Source organism: Penaeus japonicus, unplaced genomic scaffold (genome assembly GCF_977035675.1).
Source record: "Penaeus japonicus unplaced genomic scaffold, GWHDUDI00000001_assembly GWHDUDI00000007, whole genome shotgun sequence".
NCBI classification, from domain to species: domain Eukaryota; kingdom Metazoa; phylum Arthropoda; class Malacostraca; order Decapoda; family Penaeidae; genus Penaeus; species Penaeus japonicus.
The window spans coordinates 9,505,848-9,521,205 of record NW_028234409.1 but is presented as its reverse complement, the minus strand read 5'-3'; the positions used below and the strand labels follow the sequence as shown (position 1 = coordinate 9,521,205).

The following is a 15,358-nucleotide window of genomic DNA, read 5'->3' as shown; positions in this document are numbered from 1 at the left end:
ATAATCACTTTGACTGAAGTAAAAAGTCTAGCGACACTATGTCAAATTCACGTGACATTACTTTATCTGTTACGAAATAATCCCTATCCTCATAAAAAACAGGTTTTGTTTTTTTGGTCAAGCCCTTTTTCTTTGCTCTTTTTCTTCAATTGCAATTTCTCCTAGTAGCACGATCATGACAGATGATCGTGTGAGCACAATCCTCTATAAAATTCATTCACAAGTCAAGTAGTAAGCACCATCTCAAGGAAAGAATTTACAGTCGCGTCGACTACACAGGACAAGCCTAGGGGATGGTGTCATGCACAGCAATGCAATTCTATAGCTGATAGATTTGAAAGGAATGGGGGGAAACTCATTTACAGGGCTATAAACCCCGAAAAGTGATTAATAATCCTATCCTTTGGCAATTTCTCTAAGCCAGCGGAATAGTGACGTCATAATGACGTCATTGTGTCAAACCTTTAGTGTTTACTAGTGATAAGCAACAGGAGATCGAATCCCACATACGTTCAGATCACATGGTAGACGATCGAGCACCGCTATCCGATGCTCCTTTGTTTTAAAAAGACATTCCACTACCAATAGTATTTTGTTTTGGAGCATATACTTTCGACGTATGATTCAGGTTCACAAGAGAAGAGAGAAGGAAAAGGGTTGCAATAATGGCATCTGGAGGGGCACTGCAGGTAATTGCACGCCAGGCGAGACTGATTTGGTGACTGACTGAGTGTTGAAGGAGGCTCTTGAACCACGCGATTCAGAAATTGATATACATTCGCCGAGAATACTAGTGGTTGCCATTAAGGCTTTCCGGGGTGGGAGTTCTTAGCAATTTTGTTTTATTTTTTTTTTCATTTCGTTTGTGGTATGGGACGATACCCGTTTCACTAGGGTATTGTCATGATATGCTTACGATAGTTTGTAGGTTATGTAGTTCTGTGATAATGATTGATACGAGAGTTTAAGGTAATTTTAATGAGGTATTGCGAGTGATATGTAAGTATTCACAGTATTTCTCTTTTGTGTTTATGTGATTAGTTTTGTATAATTATTTTCGATCTATTTTTATTCATGTTGTTATTTCTCTAAAGTGTCTTTTAAGTTTCCTTGTTGTGGGGTTAGTTGTATATTTTGATTAGTTTTTGTTAATTTGGTTAAAGTCATTTTGTTAAGCTTTGACATTCCAAGGAATTGAATCATGAAGATTAAGAATTTTAACTTTCAATTGAGAGTTTATTGTTACTGTGTAGTCTTCAATAGTTATATTAGTGTTGATATAGAACCGAAAATATAATTACGGAATTAGGATACTAGTCATAATAGTTCACTGTTCAGTAAAGGACATTCTTGTCTAAGTTAGCTTTATGTTTTGTCACATATCTTAAAATATTTGGTTTTGTTCCTTTAAGGTTCTGAAATGCTTGACAATTATATTCCTTGATAACAGTCCATAGCCAATACAAATATGCCCATATCCTATTTATGTCTGCAAGAAGCACAAATATATTTTCTTGTGTATATCCATAACAAACCAAAATATATTTTCTAGCTTATTTTTACAATGGTATTGTTTGTGTTTTAAGTTATATTTTGGTGTATATATATGATGAGTTTTTTATGTAGTAAAGGGGAAATTTACTGATTGAGTCACATTGATCTTCTTAATGGCAACTTTATTGGTTTAAAGGAAAAGAGAAAGACAAGAAGAATGTAAGGTTGACATTAACCCGTTCCCGACGGGGCCAATCCGGCTTAAATAGACCAAAATTCCGGGACTCTTGAATGCATAAGCCTAACGCGTCGGGATTCTCGGCCGCATTAGCCGCGAGCCAGCGCTGTGCGCTGGCTCCTCCCGCGCCCCGGGCTAGACAAAGTAACGCGTCCCCGTCGTGTAGCCCAAAAAACACTAGACGTGTTATCTTGTCATCCGTCGTTAACGGGTTAAGTAGTTTAACCCTATGACGACAGTGCGTCACACCGGTGTGACACAGCCAAACTCCCGATGCCGGGGCGTCATGCCAGTGTGACGATTTCAATGCAATATTGCAATCGCCCGGCATAGGGGTCTTCGCGTAGCGAGTGCCCCGTCGGGAAAGGGTTAATTGTATTTGCTCCGGTCCTGAAATTCTTTTTGTTTTTTGACTCTTAACCCTTTCCCGACGGGGCACTTGCTACGTGAAAACCCCTATGCCGGGCGATTGCAATATTGCATTGAAATCGTCACACTCGCACGACGCCCCGGCATCGGGAGTTTGGCTGTGTCACACGGGTGTGACGCACCGTCGTCATAGGGTTAATCATGTTAATATATAGTTTATGCTCTTTCAAACTGTATGATGTTAATATTACTTAGTGCCTAGTGCTGTATGTAGGTCGTAGGTTTCTAGTTTGCTTTGAGTTAGAGTAAGCTTTTCCCACTCATTTTTTGTTATTTAGGGCAAATGTTTACACGGTAACTGTATGTCCACCACAGGCTAACATGCCAGAATTGCATGTCTGCCACTGGTCTCCTTGCTATCTGTGCAATGGCAAAGGTCAACAAACTTTCTAACTTGTATTTTGATAAGTGAGATGGAGTTTGTAGAATGAAAGTTTTTTTTTTAGGGGGGGGGGGGAGTCATAGGAACTTGTCTAATCTTTGTCTTGCCGGAATGAATGTAGTGGAGATTGGTTGTCCTTTTTAGCGAATAGTTAAAGGGAGGTTTGTTTGACCATTGCCTTAGCACAAAGTATAGAGAGCACTGCATGGTTCAGTGTATAGATAGATTTGAGAAAGGTAATTTTGTGTTTATCTTTAGCTAATGCAGAGATTTCATTTTTTGTTATGTGTGGGAATTAGCTTCCAAATTTATTTTGTGTATTCATTTTTATCCTATATAATCCTCAAATTTATTATATAGCCGGCATTATCAGAGTAGGTATTCATTCAGCCAAAAATGAAATTTAGTTGAGTCATCGTACTGAATATAATTTGAAGGCAGTTAGTACAGTAGATTCTGTCAGTCATCGTGTTTATGTTTTAAGGGAAGAAGAGAGAGAAACAGAAGAGTTAGTCAGAAATTGTCATAGTAAAAAAAATAACAAAATAATTAAGATTGTTGTACAAGACACCTGGATATTTGCCACTGGTATGGAGCTAGTGACTGTCAGCACTCAAGCAAACCTTCATCATATATAAACTAGCAAGATATAGCTCGTAAACTACCCTCTTTGTTTATTGTTAAATTGATGGGGAGTTTATGAGCTGTGTTGCTTGCCTTTGTTAGAGCATGAAGCACAGAGTTCATGGCAGTTGTTTGACTTTGTGTTACTTCAAATTGTCAGCTATCAATCACAGTTTCAGGAGAGGAAAGTCCTTCTTTGAATGTCTCTTTGGGTGTTTTCATGTTTTTCATGTAGTTTTCTTTGAATTGTTTGATTGGTTTAATTATTATTATTATTGTTTATTTTTTTAATCATGATACAGAAGCAAATTTTGTTTTAATGTTTGATATCTAGTGACATTCATTTAAAAAAAATATAGTATATCATCTTGTATTCATTTCTCTCTCTCTCTTTTTCTCTCTCGCTCTCTACATCTGGTTACATACGGCAAAGTCTATTCACTTCAAGGTTTGGAAAATATAGAAGCCTTAAGTAGAGATGTTATAGCCAATTAGAGTTCGGAAGTTGGCATTTTTATCTGTCTTTTATCGGCTATCAGATACTTTTTCTTCCCTGTATATTTGTGTGCCCTATGTATTTACTTTGGGATTATTAAATGTTTTTTTATGCACTGGAAAATTTGATTGGTTACATCTTACTACGCAAAATTATCAGCTGATGTGAAATGTTTTCCAACAAGGAATAATTATTGTATATATAAACAGTTTTTATTGAGCTGTGCTTTGAATCTGGACATAAACATCAGAATTAGGTTTAGGTCAGTTTAATTATTTATATACAGCTTTACCTTACTACTTAAGGAAGGGCACTGTTCATGTGTACAGAGTTTACACAGTTACATTGCAAATTTAGGAAATTATGCAAATGTATTTACCAAATTATTCAAAGCAGCAAAAAAGTAACACAATTCCCCGTTCCTCTTGTTCTAGTACAATTTACATAAAATTGAAATAAATCTCAATTATTAAACCCACATCTGCACTTGAAGTTTGTATATTCAGCACAATTTTTCAAGTTCTTTCCTGCTTGAAGACATGTTTTTATCGCAAATTGAATTGTATTCAGTCATAATGGATGTTCTTCATTTTTGTATTCAAACTTCTAGTTATGTAATATGTCAGTGCTATGATTATGTGTGATTAAGTCGAAAGGAGTATGATGTTTTCTAAGTTTAGCCTGTCTAACCCTAGCAGTGTGTGTTATTATTATTTATAGGATAGAATTATGTTAGGAGAGAAGTTATATTCGAATGGTCATCATTTTGTCATTTGAGTAATAGAGTAACCTTACAGTTTAGTTATCACAATTTACCCATTTAATTTTGAGAATCATTAATGCTTATGGTTAAAGAAAAATAGTAAATATGTCCATATTTCCATAGATGTAATCTGTTATAGTAATTGTGATATGACCTAATTATGGTAACAGAGACTGCAGTAGCATTTCCATTTTAGGAGAATATATGGCTCTTTTCTATAGATAAAAAACATTTCTGCACAGACTTGATACATGTTTCTCATTGCAAGTGAAGGCATTAAATCTCTTTGCATTTTGTATTGAATGTCATTAATCAGTCCTATCAATTTTACTGAGTGGTAATATTTGCACTGTTATGTCAGTTTCCTTTTTTGTGCATTGCCCATTTATGGTTTTAGGTCATGGGACATACACTGGGTCAACGGGATTGTCGCTAGTAGCGCAACATGGTTTAGTTTTCCCAGAGAAGGATTTGAAAGGCTTCTTCCTTCCTCTCTCTCTCTCTCTCTCTCTCTCTCTCTCTCTCTCTCTCTCTCTCTCTCTCTCTCTCTCTCTCTCTCTCTCTCTCTCTCTCTCTCTCTCTCTCTCTCTCTCTCTCTCTCTCTCTCTCTCTCTCTCTCTCTCTCTCTCTCTCTCTCTCTCTCTCTCTCTCTCTCTATATATATATATATATATATATATATCCCTCTCCCTCCCTCTCCTTCTCCCTCTCCCTCTCCCTCTCCCTCTCCCCCCTGCCCTCTCTTTCTTTCTTTCTTTCTTTCTTTCTTTCTTTCTTCCCCCCCACCCCACCCCGGTTCTCATTTTTGTTAGGTGTATTTCACTGTAGCATTGTGTATTTGTCAGATGTTATTTTTACTTATTATTTCTCATATTTTCCTTTATATTATTCTTTTTCTGGGGAGATAATGCTTGTAATGATTGAGGACTTTACAAATGTCAAGATTATTTGTTATTGGTAACTGTGATTTTTTTTTATTTTCCAGAAAGCAATTGAGCTAGTAACAAAAGCCACAGAAGAAGACAAAAATAATAACTATGCAGAAGCATTGAGGCTGTATGAATCAGCTGTGGAATATTTCCTTCATGCCATGAAATGTGAGTAATTGTGATATGTCAAGTATTTTCCAAACAGGATATTAACCTGCATTGGTGATGAGATCTTACTGATATATTAATTGTTCTGTTTGAGAAATTTCCAAATGCAGTCTATTTCAGATTTTATATTGCTTTAATCTTGGTCTCAATTGAAGTATAGTAAGCAAGTGGTGAATCTCCCATTCATGTTTTGTGACACGGACAATTTATATAAAAGATGTCTATACATGAATAAATTCCACATTTCAGATGAGGTTCCCAACGAACGAGCAAAGGACACAATTCGTGCCAAGTGCAAAGAATACCTAAACAGAGCAGAGAAACTTAAAGAACACCTAGGGAAGAAGAAGAAAGCAGAAAAGGCTGGTGTTCCAGTGGGGTCAGTTACACAAAAAATCTTTTTTTTGTATTTTGTTGATTCATGGAAGCTGGTTTTATTTCTGTGCAATTCTAGATGGGGGCCATTAATTAAATAGTTGTTTTCTTTGTTTCTACATAACATATTAAGAATAGTTCAGAGGGTTTGTTCATTAGATACAAGGTTTAAGGGTCACTAGTCTAGATGTAACTCTTCTGTGAAAGGCATTTTTCATGGGGTCGGATCACTTTTGTACTGAATTTTTCGTTTTGTTGAAATTATGCTATTTATTCCTGCAGTCATGTAATGAGGGCTTAGTGTCACTTTGCAAATATGTCTAATATAGATACATATCAAACCATAATTTAAGAAAATGATAGAATAAAGTCATAATAAAGTCGTGTAGTGGTAAACCATTATGTTATATATTGTCAGGGATTTCTGTTAAAGTCGGATCTACACTGTGTCATGTCATGCATGGTTAGTTTGAGTGATCTAAGGGAAAGGAGTGAATTTTGAGGCATTTAATTTTTTTATCTTTTTCGTGCAGTGATTCATGTCTTCTTATTCCATAGACTTCATGAGCATCTCCAGTCTGAATGTTATTACAATATTTTTGTAATATTATTATCAACCTCATCCTCATCATCATTATCATTGTATCCTAACCAGAAAGAAGAACAGCAAGGACTCAGATTCAGATGAAGAGTCAGACCCAGCAAAGAAGAAGATGGAGTCACGGCTGGAGGGAGCAATTGTGGCTGAGAAGCCCAACATTCGCTGGGATGACGTCGCTGGCCTGGAAGGAGCCAAAGCTGCCCTCAAGGAAGCTGTCATCCTGCCCATTAAGTTCCCACACATGTTCACAGGAAAGAGACAAGCCTGGAGGGGCATCTTGTTGTTTGGGGTAAGAGGAGTGGATGTTCTTGGGACAGTTGTGCGTTTAACTGACACACTGATCTAAACCTGACTTAACTCCTAAAGAACTACAAAGTTCAGAGCATCATATACACACAAGACTCTAAAGGTGCATTTTTTTTGTGTTTACAATTACTTTAGCTTACATCATTGAAATTTCAGTTTTTATTATGTAGAAAATTTAGTATTTTTTTTCTTCTTCTTTTATGATTTTACTGTATTTTGTCAGGTATGCACACATACCTGAGAACTACAGTAGATGATCTGTTTCCTCCTCTAAGGATGAATACATTTCCTTAATTTTCTCATTGTCCACGCATTGATCGCTTTTAGACTTCCTGAAAAACTATACAAATTAGATCAAAAGAGAAAATATTGGAAAATTTTATAGTTAGGCAAAAAAGAATTACTCTTTAGTTCCTATATTCCAAGACATCTCTAATTATAATTCTTGCATGCTTTCTGGTGCAGCCTCCAGGTACTGGTAAAACCTACCTGGCCAAAGCAGTTGCCACAGAAGCCAACAACTCCACATTCTTTAGTGTCTCATCAGCTGATCTCGTATCAAAATGGATGGGCGAGTCAGAACAGCACGTGAAGACCTTATTCTCAATGGCACGAGAGCAGAAGCCTTCCATTATCTTCATTGATGAAGTGGATTCACTCTGTTCCTCAAGATCAGAACAAGAGTCTGAGTCTGCTCGTAGAATTAAGACCGAGTTCCTCGTGCAAATGCAGGGTATGTGTTGTGCGTTCAGGAACTATGCCTTTCTATGTCTGATGCGTTTATTGTAATTTTTAAAAAGATCTTTTTGACTTTATTCATATTCACTTGAAACTTCAATTATGGTCATGTTAAACTCTGAATGAGTGTGTTGTGTAGAAGAGAATGTTGAGAAGAGATACCAAGTATTTTTGTCAGAATGGACGGCAAATATTATCAGTAAAATAATCAAAATGTGTTGATCTACCAGTTGTTGGCAGTCAGTCAGATGATGTGCTAGGCCAAAAGTCTGTAACATCTTTGTGAAATCAGTACCGTAGGTAGATAAATTACACAATTTGTGATGGGTCACTTCTTAAGATGTTTAGCCTGGGCTGGCTATCTGAAGATGTTATATTTCTTATGATATATGATTCTATATCTGATATATTAGAAAAGTTATAGTGATTAGCTATTTTGTATGATGCACTAGTTACACAACTAAAGGAATGACTAGCTTGTAATTTGAGCCAAAAAATGCAGGGTGAAAGTGATACAAAAATGCCACTAGCATAATCGGTAGATACAGCATTATTGTCTTGAAATAATCAAAGAACTCAAACATGATCCTTTTTGCTGTTGTTGGTAATCAAAATGAAGAGTTATTCACTCTTAATATAGCTAATGTCTCAATTAAAAACAAATATATTACTAATAAATAGAATATAGATAGCATTTTTGGCACAGACAACAGCAATTTTCTGCTACAAATCAAACAAAACACTCAAGTACATTCCTCACTCAGGTGTTGGCAATCAGAATGATGGCGTGTTAGTACTGGGCGCTACCAACATCCCGTGGACGCTTGACTCTGCCATCAGGAGAAGGTTTGAGAAGAGAATCTACATCCCGCTGCCAGAGAAACATGCTCGCAAGAACATGTTCATGCTCAACCTCGGAGACACTCCTCACTGTCTCGCAAATGAAGACTTTGACTATTTAGGTGAAGTCACAGAGGGGTGAGTTTGATAGTCTGTTTTTTCTTCTGTTACGTTATATTGTGTTATAATGTTGAATCTGCTTTTCTACAACCATTTATTTTTTATTTTTTATCCTCCTCTGTCTCCTCTTTTGTCTTTTGCTTCTTTTCTGTCATTTATTTCATGTTTTACTGACACTCATCTTCATCAGCATCATTGTTATCATGTCATATTCTTCTTCTTCTTCCTCTTCTCCTCTTTCTTTTTCTTGTTCTTCTTCTTGTTGTTCCTCCTCCTCCTCCTCCTCCTCTTTTGTCTTTTGCTCCACCTCTAACTCATCTTTTCTTTTTCCTCTTTCTTTGTCCTCCACTGCAATAGATGATTATAAAAAAAAAGTGAAGTAAGCAAACGAAATGATGGATACAGGAAATACAAATCTACAAACATTCTTTACCTATAGATTCTCAGGTGCAGATATCAGCATTGTTGTGCGTGATGCCTTGATGCAACCGGTGCGCAAAGTCCAGACTGCAACCCACTTCAAAAAGGTCTCAGGGCGGGCCCGCGATGACCCCAACGCTATTGTTTATGATTACCTAATGCCTTGTTCCCCGGGCGACCCACAAGCTATCGAAATGACTTGGGAACAGGTGCCCAGTGACAAGTTATATGAACCTGAAGTTACTATGGTAAGTTTTTCCCAGTAAAGTTCTACCTATCATGCTATTTATTGGTTTTAAATGAAGCAAGTGTTATTGTCTTCATTATCAGTAAAAAGGATGTTTGTAATTATTGTGATTTTTGCATAAGTACAGAAATGTTGGTTCATCTATGAACAGAAAGCATGTTTGTTTTTATGCAGAGTTTGTATGTTTTGTTTTGCGTGTGTGTGTGAGGAGTACATGATAGTCTAAAGTACAGAATGCAGATATCATGTGTTACACAAAACCCAGGTCAATTAGACAAAATTTGGACTTGAGAGACAAAAATTATTATGCATTGCAGAAGCAGAAAAATTCTTACCTAGGGACATGTAAAAGTGGAATATTTGCATTAAGTGTTGACATATCTAGATGACACAGTTTTCTGATCAGTGATAACCAAGTATCATCCAAAAACCCTAAGCAAACATAGTAAAAATTTTACCATATACACAACTTCTAAACAGTAACAGGATCACCATGGCACAACAGCACATGACAATCTAGGCATTTGATCAACACCTATCTTGTGATCACGTAGCTGAATACAGGACATGAAGCTTATGATCAAACACTCAACTTTTCTTGTGTTTGTGTAACAACACATGATTTTTTTTTTTATCTTTGAAATAAAAGAGGAGCTTGGTATATCCTGAAGAAGTGACTTGAACCTCTGCATATATTTCTGATTTCAAATTTTCAAGCATCAATTCAATATTTAGGAAAGATGATACAACTGTTTTCCACCTATCAGGATTGACTATATATGGAAGGGAAAAAAAATATATACATATATATATCTAGATGCTAATGATGAAAAGATAAAATGGTAATGTTAATGATTAGGATACTGATAATCTCTTTCATCTTACCAGGCTGATATGAAGTGTGCCCTTAATGACTGCAAGCCCTCGGTCAACCAAGCAGACCTGGACAAGCTTCGCCAGTTTACAGAAGAGTTTGGACAGGAGGGTTAGGTGTTGCGTGTGTCTTGAGAGATATAATATCTTTTTTATCCAGTTCTGCATTTTGCATGAATATCGTCCATTATTACTGAAAGTCCAGGAGAAGGAAGAAAAACAAAAACAAACAAACAAGAGACTCTCTGAAACAGAAGTATAGTTTATCTAGTACAAGTATAACATGTTTAGTTGGTTATCCAGGTGTAAATAAGAGAATTATTTAGAAGTGAAAATTTGTTTCTAGAATTAAATTATCCTCTCATTATTGTTTATAAAGATAGCATTGCAAATGCCTTCTGAGTGTTGATTTTTTTTTTTTTTTTTTTTTTTTCCTCTCTTTTCTTTCATCTTCTTATAGTACAAGATGATGTGAAATTCATCCCAATACTTTACATTTTTATTATTTTGTTTAATTATGTTCACACATTTCATATGAATACTGGATAATCAACATGTTTATTGGGCATATAGCAGTAGACATACACCACACCTTACAGACTTGTACACAACCTTCTTTTTTTTCATCTACATTATCTGCCTGGTTTATTTTCTCTCACTTATTCATACTCTCATAATTACACAATGGAACATTATATAATAGTCCTCTTTATCATTATTTTTTTCAGTGTTAATTTTCCTTATTGGACTGAAGATAAAAGGTGTCAGATTAAATACAAACATAATCATCTCATAATTGCCTGTATATTTGTATGTATCTTAACAATTTAGTCTCATAACAGACATGCTATTGTTGGTTCAGTAATAAGTAAAAAAGGGAAAAAGAATTATATCAGGGTTGTTTAATGATGGTCTTAGTTTAGTTCCTTCTGATTATTCTTGAACTTTCTTTTGTGTTTTGTGTACTTTTTTATACATTTTCTGTCAGTGCTTTATCTTCCTGACTTATGAGAAGCATAAGAAGTGAAATTGCCGTGAATGAGGAGGAGTATGTGATATTTATCTCAATGATTATGTGAAGATTTTTACTTTTTCCGTGTGATTTCTTTGACAAAAAATTTTTAAAACAAAATAAAGGCAGGAATAGAAGTGTTTACATGTTTTTTGTAGGTAATATTAGTTTTATTTTTATGTACGTCTCATCAGTAGGTAATTTTATATGCAAGACCATCATTATGTCATAAGTGATTATTTGTAGAAATGCAGAGCGAGGGGGGTCACTAAAATTAGCGCTTTCAGTTCAATTCTTTACAGTTTTCATAATTACTTAACTTGTATATAGCAGTATTTCAGCTAGGCTGTATGTTTAGGTGACCCCACCAATATTACTGTAGGTCTTATCATTTACTAGTGGTTAGGGTAGCTTGTGTGATGAATAAAAGATGCTTGTTATTTCATAACACAAAAATGTATATGAGTAAGAGAATTTAAAGAAAATGTTTATGTAACTATGGTTAAATAAAAATGACAAAGACTAGCTGGTTGTAATCATTGTAATAGTAAAACTTTTAGAAGAAAAAAATAATTACACCATGACAAGGATTCTGAACCAAAATATATTTATGCCCCACCATTATAGATCAGAAAGAGGAATTATAGTTTTCAGTTTTCAGATTTTCAGTACTAGCTGAAATACTGCAAGTTTTGTATTTGTTCTTAGACATGCAATATTTAAAGCATTTGTATTTTGTTTTGAATGAGTGATTGAATATATTCAGTATTGACCACTGTTTATGTGAATGTGTGCATGGTTGTGCATGTTTTTGTATGCCTTTATTTGCTTTATGTTTTACACAAAGCCCCAAGCACAGTGAGCAGACATTTCTAGAGTTAGAAAATTAAAGGTACACTTTTGATTCTTTTATGTCCAAATTATGTTGGTCTGTTAAAGGTACACTGTTGATTCTTTTATGTCAAGTTTATGTTGGTCTGTGAAGCCTGGAATGTCCAATGTGTTACATACTCTGTGTCACCAACTATAATAAGAAAGAGCTTAGCGTATTTTCCATGATAGTAGCAGCCAGATACTAGAAAGTATGAGTGAATGGTGAACTGCAAGACTCTTTAGGCTCAGTATTCACGCCGGGGCGATTCCGGCTTTGTATGGTCGTAATGCCAGGGTTTTTGAACGCATTAGCCTAACGCCTCGAGATTCTCGGACGCACAAGCCGCGAGCCTGGGCTGCCCACTCACTAACCCTGAGTGCTGGCCTTGCCCAGATATCTCGTCTTTGGCGTCTGACACAAAAAACACGAAACGTGTCAGCACGTCATCCGGCGTAAATGGGTTAAGGTTACACCCCAAAAAATAGTGGAAAGTTACTGGTTTACCAAAGACACCAGCACTGTGTGCCAGTCTTTCTCTCTACAGCTACAGTGACAAGTATTCAGATATAGATATATATGTCAAAGAACAAATGCAACCCAAAGTTGACCTTAAAAGAAGATAGATCTGCGGAGCCTTCACTTTCAAAAAGGAACGCATCCCTGCCTCCAGTGTGGTGCCAGCAAGTCAGTCCACATTTTTTTTTCCACAAACTTTTTTTTTATATGTTTTGTATTCTTTACTGATACTTATTAGTGTTGTTTATCCCCCCCTTTCCCTTTATTGTGAGATTAAATCCAACCCATACAAATTCTTACCAAATGCATTCTTATATATCAGACAAACAAGGGTATGCTTGATATTATACTATTTATAATTCTCTGACAGGTTTTATATATATATATATATATATATATATATATATATATATATATATATATATATATATATTATAATATATATATATATATATATATATATATACATATACATATACATACATATACATACATATACATACATATACATACATATACATATACATACATACATGTACATATATACATATATACATATACATATATATATATATATATATATATATATATAATATATATATATATATATATATATATTATATATATATTATATATATATATATATATATATATATATATATATATATATATATATATATATATATATATATTATATATATATATATATTATATATATATATATATTACATATGGCATAATTTTTCTGCCTACTACTACAGATAAAGTTCAAAGCACTATTGTATACCTCCACAACAGCAGCATATGAGGTGTGCCAACATTAACAAAGCCAATTCATTTTGAAGAATGATCTGCTCTTATTTCAAACTAGACTAAATAATATATACTAAGTATCTGATTATTATTATAATTATTATGTTTATATTTATTTGATTTTTTCTTCTTTTTGTGTTTATTATTTATTTTTTATTTTTTTAAATCAAAATACCTAACAGAAAACTTTTAAAAATATGCCAAAAATTTATGCCAAGCCCAATTATTTACCAGATGATGCAAATAGAAAATGTTAAAAAAATAAAAATAAAAGCAAGCACTCCTTGGCTATGCGTCGGTCCTTTAAAGCAACACCTATTATATTAAATCTCTTAGTCAACTTAATCAGCCTGAAACACAGCCTTCAATGACCATAGAAGTCAGCACATTAGAAATATTCTAATAATTAACCCTTTCCCGACGGGGCACTCACTACGCGAAGACCCCTATGCCGGGCGATTGCAATATTGCATTGAAATCGTCACACTGGCATGACGCCCCGGCATCGGGAGTTTGGCTGTGTCACACGGGTGTGACGCACCGTCGTCATAGGGTTAATAAATCAACCAAAAATATAATTCATCTGCAAAGGAATATGTATGTATGCTTCACTGTCTTACACTTGACAAAGGCATTCTTGTCATGGGAAATGTAGGCCTGTCTGCTGCCTGTGATATTTGTTGCGTGCATATGAGTGTATGTGTGCTTGTAAACACATCGGAACTTTGATGTGATAAGAGTAAAAGTGATTTAAAAAATTGAACCACAAAGCTAGAAAGCTAATGAGACAAGATTCCCTTCAGTGTCTCGGAAAGGTAAATCAAGACCATTATTTGTGTGGCACAATGTCCGACTCCTGAATTCTCAGCACTTGGATATACTTGGAACAATTTTCTCAGAGATGATCAGTCAGTGAGCACTTATTCTCAGTGTAGCTGATGAAGTGTGACACAGGAAGACATGACTGTTTATGACATGCTAGTTAAATAGGTGTCAATATTAAGGACAAAGATAGTAACTTTTTGTAAAGTCATTTTGCTGATCCCTGTGTCATTAAATTATTTTAGAATTTAGTACTTATATCTTATCTTCTCTCCTTTAAGAACTGCTTTTGATTGATTTGTTCTTGTTCTGTTCTTTTCTTCATTTTTCTATTGCATTAGAGAAGTGAAAAAAGAAAAAATCTTTGCTGTATCATGGAGGATTTCTCTCTATTTTTGAACTGTGACTTGATTTCAGTTGCACAGACTGGATACTTACAGAAAATATAGATTAAAGTGAGTACATGTTTATTCTTAAGTCAACACATGATGAAATGTATTGCATGATGTTTCTCTTCATGAACTGATGTACTTTCACCATAAGTAAGTCTTAGTATATTTCACCTGTAATACTATTTTTCATAATGCCTGTTATATAAAGCCACTATGGAATTTTGTAATGAGTATTCTATGTGGAGACTGTTGATTAATCAAAGTTTTAAGTAGGTTAGCATTTTCTATTAGAAATGCAGTGCTGTTTAGTTGGTAAGAATTCTTTCAGTTTCTCATTGTAGTTTTTTGTTTTTCTAGTTTACTGTTTATTTTATATGTAGTATTTTTTATTTGAGATAACATATATGTATTGCCAAGAGAGTTTTTTTCTATTATTTCCCACAATCATATATAGGACACAGTAATAAAAATATCAACGTTAGACCCGTTTCATGCATCACTTGACTCATTGTTAATGAAATAAGTGAAAAATATGAAGTTTTAAGTCTTACCCAGTATTTTCCAGATTTTTTGTCAACATCCAAAAATACTGCAGCATATTATCACTTTTTAAATATTGTTCATCAATAATAGTAATGAATAATATCCATCATGAATTGGAAATCAAGATTTAAATTTTTGAGAGAATTGATTATTTTTCACTTCTAAAGACTATGCATTTTGATAAATCATATGTTAACTGTTGCAGACTAGATTCACAGAGCATAGTATTAATTCTATATTGAAATATTTTTCAAGAAGACATGAATTACCATTTAAATTCTAAATATTTAATGATCTTATAGTTGCAAAACTACAATACTTTTCCAAGATTTGGACAGTATAA

The 15,358-nt window shown here is 34.5% G+C and overlaps 1 protein-coding gene across 1 annotated transcript; it reads left to right on the top strand.

Moving 5' to 3' along the window:
• Positions 1 to 555: 555 nt before the first annotated feature.
• On the top strand, positions 556 to 11,580 carry Vps4 (vacuolar protein sorting 4). The gene is made up of 8 exons (XM_043022281.2): positions 556 to 689; positions 5,412 to 5,523; positions 5,773 to 5,902; positions 6,554 to 6,788; positions 7,271 to 7,538; positions 8,308 to 8,521; positions 8,943 to 9,171; positions 10,059 to 11,580. Exons 1-8 carry the CDS (start codon positions 666 to 668, stop codon positions 10,158 to 10,160), a joined length of 1,314 nt encoding a protein of 437 aa, XP_042878215.1. The 5' UTR covers positions 556 to 665; the 3' UTR covers positions 10,161 to 11,580.
• The last annotated feature ends 3,778 nt before the right edge of the window (positions 11,581 to 15,358 follow it).

Excerpts from the sequence above, each read along its gene's own strand:
- Vps4 (XM_043022281.2), top strand. The coding sequence starts at position 666 with ATGGCATCTGGAGGGGCACTGCAG. Across the intron at positions 5,524-5,772 it reads TTTCCTTCATGCCATGAAAT|ATGAGGTTCCCAACGAACGA; the intron begins GTGAGTAATTGT and ends TCCACATTTCAG. Across the intron at positions 8,522-8,942 it reads TTAGGTGAAGTCACAGAGGG|ATTCTCAGGTGCAGATATCA; the intron begins GTGAGTTTGATA and ends CTTTACCTATAG.